The following is a 22405-nucleotide window of genomic DNA, read 5'->3' on the forward strand; positions in this document are numbered from 1 at the left end:
TTGACAGCTGTCCAAAAGACGACCATTGACACCTCGCCCAAGGAGGGCAAGACACAAAAGGTCATTGCTAAAGAGGCTGGCTGTTCACAGAGCTCTGTGTCAAAGCACATTAATAGAGAGGCAAAGGGAAGGAAAAGATGTGGTAGAAAAAAGTGTACAAGCAATAGGGATAACCGCACCCTGGAGAGGATTGCGAAACAAAACCCATTCAAAAATGTGGGGGAGATTCACAAAGAGTGGACTGCAGCTGGAGTCAGTGCTTCAAGAACCACCACGCACAGACGTATGCAAGGCATGGGTTTCAGCTGTCGCATTCTTTGTGTCAAGCCACTCTTGAACAAGACACAGCGTCAGAAGCGTCTTGCCTGGGCTAAAGACAAAAAGGACTGGACTGCTGCTGAGTGGTCCAAAGTTATGTTCTCTGATGAAAGTACATTTTGCATTTCCTTTGGAAATCAAGGTCCCAGAGTCTGGAGGAAGAGAGGAGAGACACAGAATCCACGTTGCTTGAAGTCCAGTGTAAAGTTTCCACAGTCAGTGATGGTTTGGGGTGCCATGTCATCTGCTGGTGTTGGTCCACTGTGTTTTCTGAGGTCCAGGGTCAACGCAGCCGTCTACCAGGAAGTTTTAGAGCACTTCATGCTTCCTGCTGCTGACCAACTTTATGGAGATGCAGATTTCATTTTCCAACAGGACTTGGCACCTGCACACAGTGCCAAAGCTACCAGTACCTGGTTTAAGGACCATAGTATCCCTGTTCTTAATTGGCCAGCAAACTCGACTGACCTTAACCCTATAGAAAGTCTATGGGGTATTGTGAAGAGGATGATGATGCGATACGCCAGACCCAACAATGCAGAAGAGCTGAAGGCCACTATCACGCCGCATTGCTGCAGTAATTCAGGCAAAAGGAGCCCCAACTAAGTATTGAGTGCTGTACATGCTCATACTTTTCATGTTCATACTTTTCAGTTAGCCAACATTTCTAAAAATCCTTTTTTTGTATTGGTCTTAAGTAATATTCTAATTTTCTGAGATACTAAATTTGGGGTTTTCATTAGTTGTCAGTTCTAATCATCAAAAGTAAAAGAAATAAACACATGAAATATATCAGTCTGTGTGGAATGAATGTATACATTATATAAGTTTCACTTTTTGAATGGAATTACTGAAATAAATCAACTTTTTCATGACATTCTAATTATATGACCAGCACCTGTGTATATACAGTCTATACTCCCGTCTCATGCCCTCCCGGCTGGTGCCGTCCCCGAGCTTCGACTTTTCAAAATAAAAGCTGGCGTCTGGTCCGCTATGTTTGTACTTTGGTGTGTTGGATGTTTGTGAACTAAACAGTACGGCAATCATGCTAATGAATACAATGACTTTTTCAGCAGACGTCTTACTTACAACACGATGGAGTTAGCAAAGCAGTTTTGTGTTTATATGTGCGAGCAGGATTTATTCAGTTTGATAAATCCCACGGTAAATTGGCTGGTTTACTAACAGGGAGGGACTATAAATCCTGTCTGTTTTTTGTTTTTTGTATTTCAAGAGCGAATTGCTCCACAATATGAATACAGATTGATCACTTATTTTGTTGGTAACCGTTGTTGTATAATCACAATATTACACTTGAGGAGGCCTATACTTCAGTAATGCGCCTTTCGGACCTCGAAATTAAACCCTCTCATGTAATATGGCTTAAACAAACGTCAACGTTAAACGCTGATGCAGTTTTAAATGTTTTATCACCACGAGTTTACAGACGTCTCTGCTGATTGAGTATCACCTGTGACCTGAGCCGAGACACACCCACCAAACAAGAGAAAACATATCTCAAACATAGACTTAATATTTACAGTTTATGATCTCAAAGCTGTTCCACTAGCTGCTCCCTCTAGAGGTCTGGAGAACTTCCGTTGTGTAATCTGGATGCAGCGTTTTTTTGTTGCATTTGTTTTCTGGGCTTGTGTGCTTTTCTTTTTGCATCGTTTCATATTTGCAGTGTGTTTATGTATTTGGTTGTGTTGTGTGCGCGTGTGAGCGCGTTTGCTGAATGCTGCACATGTGTTGTCAAATTAATGAAGATGTTTTCTTAATTTGCTTGTGTTTTGTCTATTTGCATGCGTTTTCTTAAGTTGCAGGGCGTTTGCCCCTGTCGGCCACCGTACAAGCCTGAGTCAACCCAACTGACTGGCACCATCCAAATCAACCCAAAACTAAACCCAACTTGAGCACAGATTACAGTGGCAGTTTCTAGCTACAAGTGTTACCTCTCCGTTCTCCAGAGGGTGAATCTTTGAATAAAAAGACGTGCAGATAACTTCATCATCCCTGGTGTAGGATGGAGGTCCTGTCCGTGGATTAATGTTGAACCTCGTCAGGCACTCTGTGTCTGTGATGGCGTAGTACTGCCAGGGATCAAAGGTCACCCCATCTATTGAACGCTCTAGGATCCAGTTACCTGTGGACAAGAATATTGGTGAAGAAAAAAATTTATGAAATGCTTCAAAGGTGTGATGTGAAGAGGAAAAAAAGATCAATAGATGGAGATCCAAGACTGCTTAGGTCAACCTATTTAAAATACCTAGAAAATTCACAGAACATTCAATTCCACATAATTCCTAACAGCTTAGACCACAACTGTGATATTCCACCTCCTGAATTGATTGAATGTAAAGTGAAAGGGGTCCAGTTAATGAAAAACAAAAACAACTCAGCACATTACATGGCACTTAACAGTAACACTCTATTTGCAGGATTATCCAAACAATCAGTAGGACGCCTCCAACTCATTCATAATGCAGCAGCCAGAGTCCCTTCACCTAGGATACACGTAAACTTGAACATATTACTCCAGTACTGAAATCACTGCATTGGCTCATGGTACAATGCAGACAATCATCTTTAAAGCTTTAGTGCGTAACCTTTTGATATTAATGAACGTCTGTTACATTCAAGCCATTGCCAAATGAGTTGCTACAAAGCTAATGAAGACTATCAGCTCCACACAACTATTTCTCAGTATGACTATGTTCAGAAGATTGTGGCGTCCGGTGACTTTCCCGCGCAGAAACTCGAGTGAAGATAATTACCTCTTCTGAAGAGTCCGTCATGTTTTTTGTTTATCCTCTGTGTCCTCCTTGGCTTTTAGCAACTGTGTGTGTGTGTGTGTGTGTGTGTGTGTGTGTGTGTGTGTGTGTGTGTGGGGGGGGCAGTCATGGAAGGCTTGTATCATGTAGACGCGCTGACAGTTTTGTTGTCATTACTTAGAATTCCTCATGGGGACGGCAGAAACTATGCACTATAGCTTTAAAATCCTGCTAGTCTTTGCTAGTAACTTTGTTGAATAGCACGATAATGGTATTACTTGCGTTGATTTAATATGAAAGTGTAATCAGTTTAGCTGCTTTCAGTATTCTGCTAAAATACAACAAATAAAAGGAAATAATTTGGAACATTCCTTTATTGAACAAATTGAACACTGATTGTAAGAGGCAACACTATAAAAAAAGAATGACAGTTACATATAATGTGCAGTTTTCTACTCATATTGTCTTTCAACTAACACTAAAAATCTCTGAGTGTCTTTCATGATATGTCGCAGCCTTTTGCGATGTGTACATTGTGCCAGTTGATATTGCGATGACGATAAAAAAAAAAAACGATATATTGTGCAGCCCTAGTGTGAATTTGTACGGTCACACTTGTTTGTTTGTTTGTTGTTTATGCTTTGTTCTATTGTTTACGCTTATATTTTGTCTTGTAATGTAAAGCACTTTACGTTTACGTGTAATTAAGGTGCTTTATAATAAAATTGCCATTGCCACATAATGAACATTAAAGGCTGCAGAATGCAATTTATTGAATGGCATCTTGAGCTTTCAAACTATTCTCTGTGGGAAAATCGTGTGCTACAAAGGCTGTAATTGCTGTATTTAACAGTTCATAAGACTTCCGCTTTAATCACATAGTCATTGTTTTATTTTATAATCAAAGCAGTTATGTTAACACGTGAAACGGTGTGTGGCTGTCTAAACAGAAATTAGGAAGCAGAATGCTTACCTGGGCGAGGTGAGTTGGCTGCCTTTATGATCATATATGCGATCTGAAAAACCTGGAAAACAGAGGATAGAAATATTGAAAAACACATTAACCTATTATATGCATGTACTGCGGAAACAACTTTGATTACAATGATCCCACTTTGGTTTTCCATTGGAATGCTAAATTTACATCCATTACAATAGGCCTTATAATTGTTAGAAACCTTTAAAATGAACAAAGCAGTAAGTTTCTATTTTGACAACTGGCAACGAACCAAATAAATGGACCTATTAAGGGGATTAGATTGGTTAAACTCACTTCACTAACTTCTTCTCACACATATATTATAGCTGCTGTCTGAAATCACTTGTTTTACTTGTTTACTCACTCACTAATCTTTACATAAAAGACAATGTTGTTTTCTCTTTAGTGAGCAGTAGAGCTGTCAATCTTCCTCTATAATACCATTCAAACTTAACTTATTTTCTTTAAGATTCAAATAATATTCTAATAGTCAACGCTCAAATGCAGCCCGTTTATAATATGTACTACACTACTCAGGCTTATTCATTGCCAATGCCACTATAAGCATGTGGTTGTTGTTACACTGTTCTGTCCACTAGAGGGACTTCTAACATGCCTGGCTTTGAAGGGGACCTATGTCACGGCACATTGCATTTCTGGCACACAACTTTGTTTACATTCATTTTCCACCACGAGCACACAGTGACAAACACAAATCAACAGAGAACTCTGTAATAAAACATTATCTAACCATTGACATATATAAAATGGACCAACAGATCTTCTGGTAGCTGTGCCAAGAGAAATCTCAATCATTCCGAATCTTGCAGAGACAGAGAGCGTAGGTATATGTAAGGAGATAACATAGGCAGAGGCTAATTATTACTAACTAAAATGCTAGTTAACATTACAAGGTAATGGAGCCTTTTATACATTGTCATGTTTCTTTAGAACTAAACAATGGACAAATAGAGTCTTTAAATGCTTCAGATGTGAAGTTATTCGCTGTCAAAGTGGCGCCAAAATGAATGGCAGTCAACGGAATGCTAATGGGAGGTGATGGCTTGTTAGCATCAAAATGGCGCCATAGGAGCTACGCGTTCCGAGGAGAAGCTTACCCCCTTGTATCTAACAAGTGTAATGAAGCGGCTTTGTTGTAAAGGCTAACGGCGCTCAGTTAGCACAATGACATCATGTTAGAAAGCACAGCCGAAACGATGTCATAAACTAAGTAACAATTGTGTTAGCCATGATGCTAACGGCATTGATAACTAAGCCAAACAGTGCTGTCACTACTATTTTAGTGATTTATAAGCAACCTGTTTCTTGTAGATTGTCACATTACTGAGACTACAGCTATTAGAAGGTAATATATGAAGTTGAAGCTAACTCTGACAGCTGTAGGGTAGCTAACATAAACTTTAGCTTTCTCCATTAAGCTCCCAGCTAAGCTCCTATAACTTGCGACGAAGTTAGGAAACTAATGATAACATAAGCATTTTTGGCTAGGTGGATGATGATGTTAAAGTTATGTTAAAACTATTTCCCACCCTTCTTCCGATTGCCGCAGCCTGTCATTCCCACCGTACTAACGTTACTCGGTACGTAACATTAGCGTTAGCTCCGTGATCTAAAGACCTCACAATGCCTTGTGTTTCTCACTCCCGCTAACTTATTGAACATCAGACATGACATGACAAAAGCATTTTGAAGAGAGAAAGAGAAAGAAGAGGGAAAATAGCTAACGTTAGCCAACATATTTAATAAAAAAAAAATTGCATTCGAATAGTATTGATTTTTTTACTATTCGAATTATATTCGACTTTCGGAATTTGTTCCAACAGCACTAGTTAGCAGTTTCTTGAGATTTTGGACACATGAATCATGATCATTTTGGGTCATCAGTGAAAGATGTTACAGTATGTTGCACAACTGTAGCACAATTGCACAAAATGCCATCAGCACTACATTTGTTTTTTTAAATTGAAATTACCAGATTGTTTGTCAATTAAATACTATGATCTTTGTTGTTTAGATTGACTTTCCTTCAATACGATCACCAACTAGACAGACAGACAGAGAGATACAAACACTGGATGTAGGTCAAATGCTGACTTCCTGTCTCGCTTCACCACCCCATCTTTCACCCATCCTTTCTCTCTCTGAGTATTTGTCTCTTTCTTCTCGTGATGTGGAAAGCAGTGTCACATTGCAGTAATTAGAATAGGGAGAAAGCTAGTGTGTGTGTGTGTGTGAGAGAGAGAGAAAAAGCTTATTTCAGGGTAACCTTATAGCAGTCATTCAAAACCCCCTACAAAGAGTCAATGTTACCTGTATTCCCATCAAGGACAGGATCGTGTGTGTGTGTGTGTTTGTGTGTGTGTGTGTGTGTGTGTGTGTGTGTGTGTGTGTGTGTGTGTGTGTGTGTGTGTGTGTGTGTGTGTGTGTGTGTGTGTGTGTGTGTAAAAGAGCTCTCAGCGGTAGCTTGTAATATGGTGACAGCTTTGGGACAGCTAGGCAGCTCCAGCAGCTAAACATAGAGATGAACACAGATAGCTTATGCAGTGTGTGTGTGTGTGTGTGTGTGTGTGTGTGTGTGTGTGTGTGTGTGTGTGTGTGTGTGTGTGTGTGTGTGTGTGTGTGTGTGTAGAGTTGCGTAGAGTTGCAGTGTCATATTCTGTTTTGATCAGATTTGGATCAGACAAGGGATTTTTTTGCCTCTAAAGCTCAACACAGCATCAACAAATAAACACACAAATAATTGTCCTGCAGTAAATTGCATGGCTGGTAAATCAATGTTTTTCTTGCATCAATCACATTTAATGTCAGGTAGGTAAGTTCACGGTGAGTTCACATCATGAACAGATCATATTATCAGCGTATATATTTTATTTGGCTGGATTCACTTTTCAAACTGAGTTTTTTTATTATTATTTCTTTTTTTTTAAACTGCAGCCTGGGTGTCTACATGTTTCATCAGGTTGCATTTCAGACCCTGGAAATGCAAGTTAGAATGAGCAAATTAAAGGTTATCTTACTGGATAAAGTCAAACCCCACCAAATAAATGAGTAAAACATTTGGGATCTCTAAAACTGAATACGCATAATCTCTCTCTGTCTACGTAGAAAGAAAACAGCATGCCAACGTGCCAGCTGGTTAATGCACAAAGATGTCATGAAACCAAAAGGTATCAAATATTATTTTCTCTCTTTAGAGTACTGCTTTTACATCAACAGGAGAGCACAAAGCAGATCGGCATGCTCTGACTTAAACACTTTTTTAAAGAGTGAAACAGTCAGTGACTCATTTATCGGTGTTTTAAGCCCCCAACGTCTCCTTCCAGGCAGCGCTGCCTGGAAGGCACTACGATTAGGCAATGGTTATGGTTATGGTTAGGGTTAGGGTTAAGGTTAGGTGCCTTAAAGTCAACGGTCGCAGCGCTGCTTTGAAGTCGATTAGGCAATGGTTATGGTTAGGGTTAGGGTTAGGTGCCTTGAAGTCACAGCGCTGCCTGGAAGGAGAGGTTGGGGTTTAAAACACCATCGAACCTCATTTAGCCCCAGATGAAATGGTGTACTTAGTTTTTGCACTGATGAATAATTCCATGATTCTAAAAATAAACTACTGACTGAATTTGCTCATTTCTATATTGCATCTACATCTACATCTACATTACTTCAGATAGAAGTGTTGAGATTGCAGAGGAGTTGAGCAAATTATTTACCAGTCTACAAAATGCTACACAATTTCATTTATCTCCAGATATGTCTCCTATTTTTACATCTCACAATCCTTTATTAGGAATAACCCCTTGAGATGTGCCATCTCGTTTTTTAAGTGGGTCCTCGACGACAAAAAAACAATATTTGCACAATTATACAAAACGTTTGACAAAAAACAAAATGACAAGATAATTAAACGGTACCAAATGTCAAATCATGTATTCATAGATTATAGAAAAGTGTTGTCAGTGATAGCATTAGGTAATAAAGTGATACAATATAGTTATGGTAGTGTCATTTTGAACATGTACAATTGATCCTATAATAAGAAGACAGGGCATTTTCAAAGTGGAAAAATGATATGGATCGAATACTTACAGGTAGATTATTCCAATCAGAGGGAGCTTTAAACATAACGGCTTTCTTAGCTATTGACTTAGAGACTGCAGGAACAGAAACCAAGAGCTGTATGGAGTGTGATAGTGCGATTGATCATTTTGGGAGAAGTGTACCATACACTGTTTTAAATGGTGGTAATTGAAATGTATACATTTAAAAAAAAAAAAAACCTGAAACCAATGTCGATGTAATCTTATGATGGGAGAGGGCAAGTTGAAAGTTTCATATATTGTAACATGATAAGTTATTAAAGGACATCCAAGAGCAAACCTGCATGGTCTATTATAAACTAAATTGAGAGGAAGATGATTAGTTTTGGATGCAGCCTGATATACAAACATTAGCTTTATCCAATATTTGTTTAGATGAGTTGTAACGTAAGCTTCTTTCTAACAGTGATTCTAATACACTAATACTCCAAACCATACAATTTAATATTTATTTTCTAATAGTTCCCAAGCATTTTATTGGAGCAATCTTACATATTTGACTGGAAATATTCATAACATGCTAGGGAATGGCTTTTTGCACCTATTTGAGCACAGTAGCCAAATGAGCACTTAAAATGTTTATTTTAATGCTCAATCAGTCCACTTAAGCCCTGTGTCCAGTATGGTTAGGTTGCCCACAATCAAATGGAGTGTGAAGAATCCATTTTGTCTCAGCGTGATTTGGACACAGAGTGACAGCGGTTTTACTGAGCAGCTGGTGTTTACAGGCCATTCACATGGAAACGTGTTAATATTTCTTTGGCCTGATAAACTGGCATCAAACCCCAATTCCAGTTAGTACTCTAGCTAATTATAACAGGATTTAAACACAAAAGCACAAAATACAGATCAGAAACAAAGGAATACAAATCCAAATGAGATAAAAAAAAAAAAATTAAAAACAATGACAAAAAAAATGAATTCTTTTGTTGAGACATAAACAAACATACAGACACACAGGTGGATATGCCATCAGAGCAACAGGCCTGGAATGCAGACTCGTTAAAAATGTTCTTCAAGAGAAAGTGTGTTAACATCTCACCGGACTAATAAAAGTAGCTTTTGGCCCAGTTCTAAATAGCGTGAATCATCCAGCATCCCTGACTGCCAAGCTTAGCGCAGGCAAACAAGCAAGAGATATTCACTGGAGCCACACAGTCATCTTATCGTAAGATCGTTCTGCTTTACCACTGAGCTGCCACCAAAAACTATTTGGGTAGATGCTGCAGTATTTTAAATGACAGTCTCTTGACAGCTCCGCGGCAAACACATTACAATTGAGTTTAAGTTTTAACCAAATTGCCGGAGAAATAATATGAAATATTAAAAAAGACGTGTTCTTCATTAGCTCCAGGAGAAATGTCCTGGCGGGTAACAGCCAATTGAAATCTATTCTCTTTAAGTCTGCCTCTCTGTCTGAACTGCCAAAAACACAGTTACACTCAAAAATAAAACAAATGCACAAACGAACACGGTCGCTCACAGACTTGGTCGTAATTTAGCCTTAAGCTTTTTAAATAGGCTTTAGTCTGCACAAAACACCAGATGCTGCAATCACTCCCACATTCTTGCTTTGGCCCGAGCTACTGTCAAACATAAACCAACAAAGTTTCACCGGGTACAGCAGATGTTTCATTTTCCTTTTTCTCTTTTTATGAATAAAGATTGTTTCTGGCGTTAAAAACCTCTGACCATCTATAGTTCTCATATTCCTAATTATTAAATAAAGTAAAGTAAGATTTTATCTAAGTTTGAGGTATGTTTCCAATTGCATTTTAAAATGGGAAATGTTTAGCAGACAAAATGTCAAGATGTGCCGTTTTCATCCAAACATTTAGCTATTACTATGGTACATGGTACTTCTAGGTAAAGGTTTACTGAGTCCTTATAACGACTGATTTCGAAAACGGGTGGACTCCAGGCTCAAGCATCTACCATATTAAGGTGTTCTTGAGCTGTTGACTGTGGTATATTGGACTATGATGATTTTAAGTTGAAGAGTTAGGGTTTAAAGCTGCAATATTTAGTGATCTGGATATTCAAATAAATGTAAATAAATACCATTGTATTGTCATTGGTCTGTTAACCGGTCTTTGAGTGTTCATGTCCAACTTTAGAGTGCTTGAAAGTGGTTTTTAAATGATGTTGGGTAAGGCTCGTAGAGACAGAGCTGTTAAATCAGTCAAAGGAATAACAACAATGGAGGAAAGTAGCAAGAAAAGACAGAGCAGTGCTGACAAAAAAACAAACAAAGAAACACTGACAATAAACCCCAGCAGTGTTTTTCAATGATAAAGCCATCTGAAGGCAACACCAGAAATACCTTGATGCCTCAAAGTATTACCTTATCTGTAACCTCACGAGTAGTATTGATCTAAAAGACTGATTACAATGTATGGCTGGCTAATAATACAAGTAAGGATATTTGTAATTCTGAAAGTCTGAAGTTATGTTGAATGCACAGGTTGGATGAGGTTGGTACTCCCCACTGTTGTTCAATAGGATCTGAAGCTGTGAGTCAAGATTGAGACGAGCAGAATAAAACAAGAATGTAAAAAGCCACTTTCAACTTTACAGCACTGAAGACAAGAACATTTTCCCCGTAGGAGCAGCAAATTCATATGATTTAAGTCTCTCTAATATCATACTGTATAACCGAACATACATCTGAACTTCATTCATTGCTTTTCCCCCCATACACCCTTTCTTCTATACAGTGCACCTAAACATTTTAATATTTCTAAGTGCATACTGTATGTGTGCATGGACAAGTTCTTGGTATGTGAAAGGTAGCAATTTTGCATGTGACATGTATGCATTTATGCTAGTCTTTGTGTGTATTTGTGTGTGTGTGTGTGTGTGTGTGTGTGTGTGTGTGTGTGTGTGTATGTTAAGGTATTTAAGAGCTGTGGATAATGACAGCACTTTGACTGACAGCCTCTTTCAGGACCCTGATCACTCTGCCAGGTTCTCCTCCCACCCCCAGAGAGCAGAGCCGGCACATGATTTCACCACCTCGAACAAACTGTCCATCAATCAAACTGGCCGCTGCATTTCCATAATAACTGCGATTGAACTGAATGAAGCTGGAAAAAGATTGTTGCCATGGCAAGGCAAGTTTAACCCATCATGGTAAAGTAGTCCTAATACATTTACTATTAATTTCTTAATCTATATGCATACTAATGCCTAAACCTAAGAGGCAACACAAGACTTCAAACATCTGCGACGAATGGGCGGAAAACTTTTAGTGTGATATGCAATGACTGGAAGTATAACAGCCCAATCACAAGAAAAATAAAAAAAGAGTGATTATTTAAAATTAAAATAAAAACCTATAAAGGAAACTAAGGAAATGAACTAAGCTATCATGAGGTCAGAAATGGTTTTCAACAGGTCTCTGTAGAGGACCTTTACTTTGATTGTCAATTCAGATGCAAAATTACAAATCAAGAATTCATCTAAAATGATGAAGAACATACACAGACTTCAACAGTCTCTCTCTCTCTCTCTCTCTCTCTCTCTCTCTCTCTCTCAAACACACACACACCCCCTCAGATCCCACTCTTTCTCATTATTTAGTCTTTCCATCCAGAAGTCCAATGATAACAAGAGAGGAAATGAGGGTGGTGACGTCACAGGCGATAGCCACACACACACACACACACACACACACACACAAACACACAGTCATTTTCTGAGTGAGATGACTGAGGTCGCAAGGGAAATTCAGCGCACTGGAGGGTAAATAGCTTTCTGTTGGACTGATCGAGACTCGCACATATACACACACACACACACACACACACACACACACACACACACACACACACACACAAAACACCCACTGAAGAATAGACATGTTCACACAAATACGCACATTAATGGCAGTGAGTTGATCACTGCAAATCAGGCATGAGGGTGATCTACTGTTACTTTGATCAATAGAAAATTTATTTAAACAGAGTTACATGATGAAAGGATGGTTTTCGGTCTTTTCCGATTAGTTGTAAAGGCCATCTCGGGTCCAAACATTTGAGATATAGAAATATATATATACATATAGGAGGAAAAAATAGCATAGACGACGTAATAATAATATTTTTTTTATCACAGCACTATATTGCATGGGCTATGGTGGTTGTAGTCTTCAATTACTACTTTGCAGTAAGATGGACAGCTTTTTCACTAAAATGAATACACATAATTCAACGCTGTGAACATGTCAAACACGGCCATGATATGAAGATGACTGTTAGAGCTGAGATGGCCCAGTAGGTGGTCATTGTGAAAAAGTACACTGCTATTAAAAAGCTCTTAAAGAACAAATGATCTTTCTTCATACACACCCCCCTTATCCAGCTGTCAGCTTTTATACTCAATTTTTTTCATTCATTTTTCTGCACATGTCAATGCAAGTTTGACTGTGGATAAGAGCAAGAAAAGTGTGTGTGTGTGCGTGCGTGTGTGTGTGTGTGTGTGTGTGTGTGTGTACATGTCAGTCTCCTGCTCCACACTGTCAGAAGTGAGTGAGAAAGTGTGTATGTGGGTGCGTAACCAGGCAGATGCATTCATTGGCCAAACCACTCCAGTGACAGGTGTGAAAACGTGTGTGCGTGCGTGTTTGTGAGACTATTTAGAAGTGTATATATATTCTGCAGCCACACCACAGTGGTGAAAGGTGTGACGGATGGGCCTGAAGTCATTAACATGTCAAGATGGCTGCTGCACTACTTCCTGACCAGAGATATAATTATATTTTACGTATGTGATGGTTGGCAAAAAAATGAATAACGCTCACCTCAGTTTTGCCTCCTCTTACTAGTTTTCTGTTCTCTCTTTCTGCCTCTACATTAAATTCAACTCCAAATGAATACTAGGACGCTGACCTGAAATAGTCCAAATATTCATTTGTTACATTAGTAAGACAGAATTTAAAACTTTGTTTGTTCTTATAATTTACTCTTAACACTGTTTTGACTGTGTGTTTAAGTTATTAATATAGTAAAGAAAGATTCCAATATGGAAGAAAGAGATGTTAATAGTCTCAGATGTGTTTGATTCTGAGGCATTCTGCTCTTTGTCAATTAAGCCAGTTGCAAAAATTGGGAGTTTCTGTTGTTTGCAGACTTAGTCATTTCAATTTTTCAAATGTTTTGCCATTTTAATTGTTTTAGGATGTGAGAGTTTGAAAACAATTGTGAATGTGAATGACTATTTCCTCTTTACTTAAACATGGTGTAGAAGGTGCAGCAACAGATTAAGATATATCTTTATTGCGCATCTTAATATGACTATATGTAACTTTTTAATGTTTCTGAAGCTCTGTCATTTTTCATACAATGGTCTTAAATGACCTGTAACAGCAAACGAGACTAACAGTGAAAAGAACGCTATTTTTATATAGTTTTTAGTAAGGACTCTGCCCGGTTCCGATTTTTCCCGCAAAGTCACAGAATGATTTGCGGCGCTACAGTCACACATTCTGATGTTAGACTATCCAGCCAGCGGAGCCAGGTAAAAGGAAGCAGGAGATTTATTTATATAGGCCTAATTGTATTTTAACTTTATTTTAGAAGTTATCTGTTGTAGTTATGGCTGATACTGGGGCAGGACCATCACAGAAAAGAAGGAAATGAAACGCAGAACAACTAAAAGCTAAAATGGAAAGTGAAAGTGGAAGACGACAGGCGATAACGCGAGTCAACTTCCGTTGGGCTTTTAGCAGATGGAGACAATTACGGGATTGTAAATGATTCAAAACACACCCCAAATTGGCACTCCGGTATGTAATATGTCTATTTCATTCATAAAATACCTTTACAATGTGCGATGTGGTTGTACGTCAGTAGCCTACATTAAATTACGTCCCCCTTCCATTTAGCGCAGACATTTTGTTCCTTTTAGTCCGTGTTTGTGTTGGCCTACTATTTTCTTTTCCCTTGCTTGTGTGAAGCATACGTGGGTTTCATGAAATGCGCTATATTAATCTAAGTTATTATCACATTGGTTGCTACAAAAAACTCCTAATGGTTTGGCTCGTGACACAGTGACAGTGATACCTGGTTTAGCTCAAGAGACATCCAAAGTAGGCTAAGTGCAGACACCCTAGAGACCCAGACCTGAGTAAAAGTACAAGTGCTCTATCAAAAAAGTGACTTGAGTAGAAGTTGAAGTGCTCTTTAAGCACCACACTTAAGTGGAAGTACTAAAGTATTCAACATTTTTTTGTACTTAAGTATTGCAAGTAGTTTATTTTAAAATGCACTACTCAAGTACTGAAAGTAAAAGTAGAAGTATTGTGTTATGTAGTTATTAAAGAAAGCAGTCAAAAGTTTGAATATCATATTTGTCATAACAATATCACATGTTTATATTATTTCAAATGTTTAGCCTAAAGTAGGCCTGCACGATATTGGAAAAAACTTACATTGCAATATTTTTTTTTTTTCTTGCAATATGAAAAAAGATGACTAATAAAAAATAATAAATCATTCTGGACTACTGGGGTGATTTTGTAGGGGAGTGCATCTACATAGAATATAAAAATGAAAAAGGAAATGTTCTTATGTGAACCAGTCTTTGTTGAACTTTAATGCTTTACAAACACCAAAGCAAGTAAGGCTGTGACTACTCTTCTGAAGTGATTTTGGAGAGGGAAATTAGGAAGAAATACACTGGTTGACTGACATGACACCATTGTATTCATATAACATCAATCCAGGCTAAAGTGAATGATATTAATAATCCATGCATGTTGCTTCCTCTAAATTTTAGGTTGTTGTCGACTAGCGGGGCCTGCTTTGGTTGTTTGATAAATTGATCAATATAGAGATTGTGATTGGTGGTTTGCCGTGCATGCAGAGCCTGCATGTCATGCACTAGCAACAAACTGTGTATCCAAGAACAGTTAAATCAGTCTAAATGACGTCATTTCAGACACAGACTTCTGTTGTAGATTAGTGTTACGTTTCCAGCGTCGCAGCTCCGAACCATAACGTTAGTTGGGACAGACGCCTTGTTTCTTTAGGCTACCTATATTAGCTTTAGCCTGGCTGGTAGCAGCTTTCTGTGGTGAAAAATGGCCGGGAGATGTTGTGATAACGTTGCATTAATCAGGTGATTTAGTTTGTCTTTGCAGCGAACATAAAACACTGACTACTGTAGCTTCACTACCCATGGAAATGTGCATCACTGTGTCAGCGGCAGCTGCCGCTTACGGTACTTTTCTACACACGGAGCCTCACTTCCCATAACAAACCCCATCAGACTAACGTTACGTCACATACACACGGGGATGCCTCGGCCAGTAACAATCATGTAAAAGGAGAACGGTGAAAGTTTACTTTTCTATCAAGCAGCAAAAAAGTTTAAGCATCAACATCGCAACGTCCTGTCGCGCATGCGCACAGGGCGATGTAACAAAATATCGTGCAGCCCTAGTAACGAGTAACAATGCAGCACATAAAAAATGTATCGGAGTAAAAGTACTAAACTCGTCGAAAATATGTACTGAAGTAAAAGCGGAAGTCGGAGAAAAAATAATACTCCAGTAGAGCACAGATACAGCCTTTTAGTACTTACGTACAGTAGTGAAGTAGTTCTACTTCGTTACTATACATCGCTGGCTAAGTGGCCGTATGCTTATTATAAATGAATGATTTTCTGTCTGAGCAAAACATTCATCGTGACTGTATGACATCCCAGTAACGCTAACTCGGTAATACAGTAGGACATTTAGCATAAAGAAAAGACCTTTACGGCAGCAGGTGTGGTAAAAACACTACCACTTTTGCCAAAAGCGGCCGCTAGAATCAACACAACCTGAAAGTTACATTTGGCCACTTTAATGGATTTTTAAACTTTCAGGTCTACCTCTGCAATGTAGAGAGATAGCGAGAGACAGTTTGATGCCTAAATATTGGCTTCAGGTTTTGGTTTTAGCTTTTAGGTAATACGTAGTAATATTATCCATTCTGTGACAAGAAAAGCCTGTAAAATGATGTTAGACAATAAAATGTACTGGTAAATGTACAGCATTTATATTGCACTTTCAATTTACCTCTAATTGACCAATTTACATCTTTGTTAGCCTCAAAGTTTTTTTAATGAACTATAATTTATATCCCTCTGCACTGTGGGGAGGTGTCACAAAGAGTGTCACAAAGATCTTCACACAGATTCAATCTCACAACATTTAAACAGCAGTGTAAGTATGGGCCCACAAAAATGTACTTTAAGATGACAAAACGGGAATGGCACATTCCGCTCAAGCAATATTCTCTATGTCTAAGTAGTTAATGCTAATTTGTGTTACTTCAGGCTTTTGTTTGCATTGTTGTATTTCCGTCTAGAATTTTGGCCTTTTATACATCTAAAACTAATCTGTTTTAACCTTAAAAGCAATTTTTCATAGGCTTCTCTTAATGAACCCAGGGCTTCTCATGAACTAAAGTCTCTCACGCTCATTAGTTTTATTCTCAAGACATCTATATAATTATACTCTGGAGATGTAATCTGTTTAATTACTCTTCTAAACTAGACTAGATGTCCTAAATCACCCCATGCCAGTACACAGTCCCTCAATCACAGAGAGCCTTCCAAATCAAAAATGCAAACCCAATTATTTAAAGAGTAACAAGCATGCGTATAAAATGATTGATAAGAAAATTGGTTCAACTAATTCCATCACTACTGAAATAATAGTAGGTGGCTTAATTCCTTAGATGACAAAACATTAACACATCCTTTAAATGATTAACTAATTGCTCTAATCACAATGGGATTGACAACATGCAGCCTGGTGCGTTTATGTGATTTAAGAAGACAGTCGTTACATCCTGACAGAAAAGCAACATGGTGGCAGTAAGTGTTCAGATAAACATATAGAAACATCATTGTTATAGAGAGACTAGTCTCGCATTGCCAGACCTTCCTCCACAGCGCTGTGGAGGAGGGTCTGGCTAGTCCACACAGCAATCCGGGAAAAACGTGCTCTGGTTTATTGGCATTTCATTAAACCAATCACAATCGTTTTATGTGGTGCTAAGCGCCAGACAGAGCCACGGTGCCTCTGCAAAATAGCCTCTGGAAGGAACATGTTTTGGTGTAACATGTACATTCAAAGGTTGCCTTAGTCGTGCAACAGAAAACTCAGACTTGACAGTCTAGCTAGCTGTCTGGATTTACCCTGCAGAGATCTGAGGAGCAGTTAACCATAATTTTCATAAATCAACCGGACTTTAAAATGCCAACACAAAGAAAGCGGAAGGTAACTGACATCGGGCAAAATGCGGGACATCCTGCCGAATTGCCAGCGTCTCCTGAACAATCGTGAAAGTGAAACAGTGTCGATATAGACTATGGAGAGACAAGATTGAGGACAGTTAATAAAAATCTACTTGGACATCACATACAGTATGAGAAAAAAAGGCAGCATTGGAACCAATGTCTGCATTTGTTGACCCAAATATATTATTTTGTCAACACTTAGTTCAACAGTTGAACAGTGCATCCAAAAGGTATTAAATTCATATTTTTATGATTTTATTTTACTTTTCAGAAGCTATGATATGGCTCCCGGCCAAACCATATCCTCATATTATCATATAATATATATCATATTATCATATAACACCAGCCAGCTGGTGTTCCTGCGTAGAGTTAATAGGTTAATTTGAAACTCGAAACCTTGATAAATGAAAAAGGTTTGGAGCTTTGCCTCATCGCAGACAATGGAGGCTGTGGTCAGGTTTGATTCATGGCGGCTACAGTGGATTCCAGTAGTGAAGAGTCACCATTAAAAATCCATTGCAACCAACATAAATCCAAGCCGACCACAGCTGTTATTCTCTGTGAAGAAGGAGCTAATTGTCAATGTTACAGGGAGTGAATGTTTGAAACTCAGAAGTATTAGTTTAAGGTTGGGGTAAGCCTCTAGGAAATACATGTGGAAGTCAATACAATATCCTCAAAAGTATAGTATTACAGGTGTGTGTCTACCTGTTTTAAGTCCAGAGTAATAGTCACATAGTGGTACTCCATTCCATTCTTGATAGAGGGACTTTGCCACCAACGGTTGGTCCCATCTATGGCATATTCTATAGGATGTTGTTCTGTAAACACACACACACACACACACAGAGAGAGAGAAACAGATAAAGGGCATATCAGTTGTTGCATTCTACGACGACGACGGGAGCGCGGCCTAACTCTAGCAAGACTCTCATGGTGGTTTGTTGTAAGGTCGGCATAAGCTAAGCGTCTCCTGTATCCAGCTTCATATGGGATGGAAAGATATGTCAGTGGTATCTATCATTTAATCTCTTAAAAGCAAACAAGCATATTTCCCAAAATGTGAAACTATTCCATTGACAATGAGCAAGTCCGTCAATCATCTGATCACTTAAATTAAATAAGTCTTAGTATATAGTATAGAATTAATTGAGATAGAAGTGTTTTAAAATTACCATTTTGGTCTCAGTTCATCTCTCTTTTATTTTTCAAGCTTTTCGTTTATGTCTTTCTCAACCCCTTTTTGCAGCAGCACCTGTATATCCTATACTTCTTTTTTCCTCTCATCCTGGCTGACTAACTGCCTGACTGGTAAGCTGATTATGCAAGTAACAAAAGCTAATTGAACTCACTAGCTTACTGAATGACTGACTGACTGCTTCAGTGACGGTTGGCTGTGTGACTGGCTGAGCGGTTAACTGTATCATTGATTGACTAAAAAGCTGACTGTCTAGTTGGCTGTGTGAATTATGATCGCAGGCTAATTATGCATTGTCATCTTGTCAGGTAGCGATTGATTCCTCAGTTCATTCAGTAATTATCATTTCAGACAAAATGATTGGTTAACATCTGGTACTAATTAACTAATCTAGCATGATTCATTATTGTAATCACCATGCCTATAGGTCTCGTGTGTTTGTATGTGTGAATCTCTCTTACCAACTGCTTTTGTACTCTTTTGGTTGCAGATTCGACACTGAGAGTTTCTAATAGGCTGGCCTGGTACATGTTCCACCAGCTTACAGAACATTTCTGGACCCAGTGAACCACAGGTAGCATTAGCGGATATATCTGCCATGGATGCCAGGTTCAACACAGCTGGGAACAGTCCTGCAATGAAAAAAACACAGGCAATTACATACAGAAAAAAATAATAAAACAAACAGCTGTATGTATTAGTTCTGCCGTCTGATATACATATAGAAGCAGCAGAATATTGAAAATTGGATATTTTGGGAAATACACTTGTTCATGCTTGACACCAGATGAAGTTGATATCAATCTAATCAATGATATTTCGAAAAATGCCAGACAACTCCTTCGAATCCATTAAATATGACAAAGATTTATCTATAAAGTTGAAAGGTGAATACACATTGAAATTCTAGACGCATCCTAGCGGCAGCAAATGTAATTTGCAGCCACGGTCAGTCTAGCAACTCCCCGTTGGCTTGTGAGCTGGAAAAACCAAATTCTGGTCAGGCCAATCACGTTGCGTATAGAGTCGGTGGGCGGGCTTAACATAAGAACGACGGTTCCACGTGAATTCCCTGTTACTTGAAAACAAAGAAGATGGCTGCTGCTGCTGGTGAACAGTGGTCTTTCGAATCGGCTTTGGCTCTGGAAGACTTGGAGTTAAGCACTGAAATCATTCTTAAAAAAGGAAGATGTGTTCGGAGTTTTGCCGACCGGATATGGCAAAAGTTTAATCAACTAGGGTTGCTCTGGTTGGCTATGAGTGCAGAGGGAATTTGAAAGACAACCGTTTATCCCGCCCCTCGGATTGAGCCCTGCCAATGGTGAGTTCTCAGACCCAACATCTTGATGTGGGTCTGGCTTGTAAGGCTAAGAAATTGCAGCAAAGTTCTGCTAAATTGGTCAGATTATCACTAATCACATGTTGAAGTCCATTCAGAGCAGTTAAAATGAGGTCGGACTGGCCTATTCTTTCAAAAGCAAAAAAAATTTGTTAAAAAATTGCCAGAACGCAGTACAGTAGGGATTATTAGGAACACCCAACACACCCTGCTTTCCACACAGATTTTGTATTTCAAATCATTACAATTATGAGAATTTTTCTGTATAGTCTTGTTCCAAGTCGGGGGGGCGGGGCAGGTGTTTTATACCATTCAAGTTAGTTAATCTGGGTGTATTTTCGGTGCAGTCTAATGCAGTTAACATCATTTATCCCTCACAGGTAGCGAGAGCCGTATTTTACCGCACTTTATCTTTGGCTAAAAGAAGCATGCAGACAACAGTTTTTTGGCTAGCGTTCAACTGTGCAGACTTTGGGCAGTGTAATGCTACTATATCAAAGGACTATTCATTTGCATTATGTTGCCCAAGCGATTCGTTTTCATTTCCTCTCCATGGATATTTTTCACTGCTGGAAAGGAATATAAACTTGGAGAGAACATGCATTATGGAAAACCCTGCACAGTACACAGATTTCTTTCCAGGATATTGTTTGAAGCCATCAATAATGTTATACTATGCAAACATCACTTTGTTTTCCTCCCTCGTGTCCTTATTGGTGGTAGTGGTAGTACACTTCTCCGGGAACCATCACCTTATCGTGGTGGAGAGGTTTGTGTGTCCCTATGAACCTGAGGGCTGTGTTGTCTGGAGCTTTGTGCTCCTGGTAGGGTCTCCCAAGGCAAAGTGGTCTCAGGTGAGGGGCCAGACAAAGAATGGTTCAAAAATCCTATGAAAAATCGAGGAAGGGATGAAGTGACCCTGCCCGGAGGAAGCCCGGGGCCCCCGTCTGGAGCCAGGCCCAGATGGAGGGCTCGTCAGCGAGCGTCTGGTGGCCGGGTTTGCCACGGAGCCCGGTCGGGCACAGCCCGAAAAAGCTACGTGGCGGACATCCCTCCATCCCATGGGCCCACCACCTGTGGGAGGAACCGCTGGGGTCGGGTGCGCTGCCACATGGGTGGCAGTGAAGGTCAGGGGCCTCGACGGACCAGACCCGGGCAGCAGAGGCTGGCTCTGGGGGACGTGGAATGTCACCTCTCTGTGGGGGAAGGAGCCGGAACTTGTGCGGGAGGTGGAGCGCTACCGGTTAGATCTGGTGGGGGCTTACCTCTACGCACAGTCTTGGTTCTGGAACCATACTCCTGGATAGGGGTTGGACTCTTTTCTTCTCCGGAGTTGCCCAGGGTGTGAGGCGCCGGGCGGGTGTGGGGATACTCACAAGCCCCCGGCTGGCGCCGCTACGTTGGAGTTTAACCCGGTGGGACGAGAGGGTCGCCTCCCTACGCCTGCGGGTTGTGGGGGGGAAAACTCTGACTGTTGTTTGTGCATATGCACCAAACAAGAGTTCAGAGTATTCGGCCTTCTTGGAGACCTTGAGTGGAGTCCTGCATGGGGCTCCAGTTGGGGAGACTCCATAGTTCTGCTGGGGGGGACTTCAGCGCGCACGTGGGTAATGATGGAGACACATGGAGGCGTGATTGGGAGGAACGGCCTCCTGATCTAAACCAGAGTGGTTGTTTGTTGTTGGACTTCTGTGCTAGTCATGGATTGTCTATAACGAACACCATGTTCGAACATAGGGATGCTCATAAGTGTACTTGGTACCCAGAGCACCCTAGGCCAAAGGTCAATGATCGATTTTATAATCGTTTCATCTGATCTGAGGCCATATGTTTTGGACACTCGGGTGAAGAGAGGGGCGGAGCTGTCAACCGATCACCATCTGGTGGTGAGTTGGGTCAGGGGGTGGGGGAAGACTCTGGACAGACCTGGTAAGCCCAAGCGGGTAGTGCGGGTAAATTGGGAACGTCTGGAGGAGGCCCCTGTCCGACAGACTTTCAACTCACACCTCCGGCGGAGCTTTTCGTGCATCCCTGTGGAGGCTGGGGGGCATTGAACCCGAGTGGACAATGTTCAAAGTTTCCATTGCTGAAGCTGCGGTGAGGAGCTGTGGTCTTAGGGTCTTAGGTGCCTCAGGGGCGGTAGCCCACGAACACCGTGGTGGACACCGGTGGTCAGGGGAAGCCGTCCGACTGAAGAAGGAGTCTTTCCGGGATATGTTATCCCAGATGACTCCGGAGGCAGTTGCAAGGTACCGAAGGGCCCGAAGGGCTGCAGCCTCTGCCGTGAAAGAGGCAAAGCAGCGTGTGTGGGAGAAGTTCGGAGAAGACATGGAGAAGGACTTTCGGTCGGCACCAAGGTGCTTCTGGAAAACCGTTCGCCACCTAAGG

At 40.1% G+C, this 22405-nt stretch overlaps 1 protein-coding gene across 1 annotated transcript in view; it reads right to left on the reverse strand.

The window, feature by feature from the left end:
- lama2 (laminin, alpha 2) overlaps positions 1-22405 on the reverse strand; it is a 211952-nt gene that overhangs the window by 145243 nt on the left and 44304 nt on the right. The window contains exons 2-5 of the mRNA XM_078275135.1: positions 19140-19310; positions 18189-18301; positions 4069-4120; positions 2277-2467 (exon numbers count right to left, since the gene is read on the reverse strand). Of these exons, the coding sequence (XP_078131261.1) occupies positions 2277-2467; positions 4069-4120; positions 18189-18301; positions 19140-19310 (527 nt within the window). The remainder of the gene's footprint in view (positions 1-2276; positions 2468-4068; positions 4121-18188; positions 18302-19139; positions 19311-22405) is intronic.

This window comes from Sander vitreus, chromosome 18 (genome assembly GCF_031162955.1).
Source record: "Sander vitreus isolate 19-12246 chromosome 18, sanVit1, whole genome shotgun sequence".
Classification (NCBI taxonomy): domain Eukaryota; kingdom Metazoa; phylum Chordata; class Actinopteri; order Perciformes; family Percidae; genus Sander; species Sander vitreus.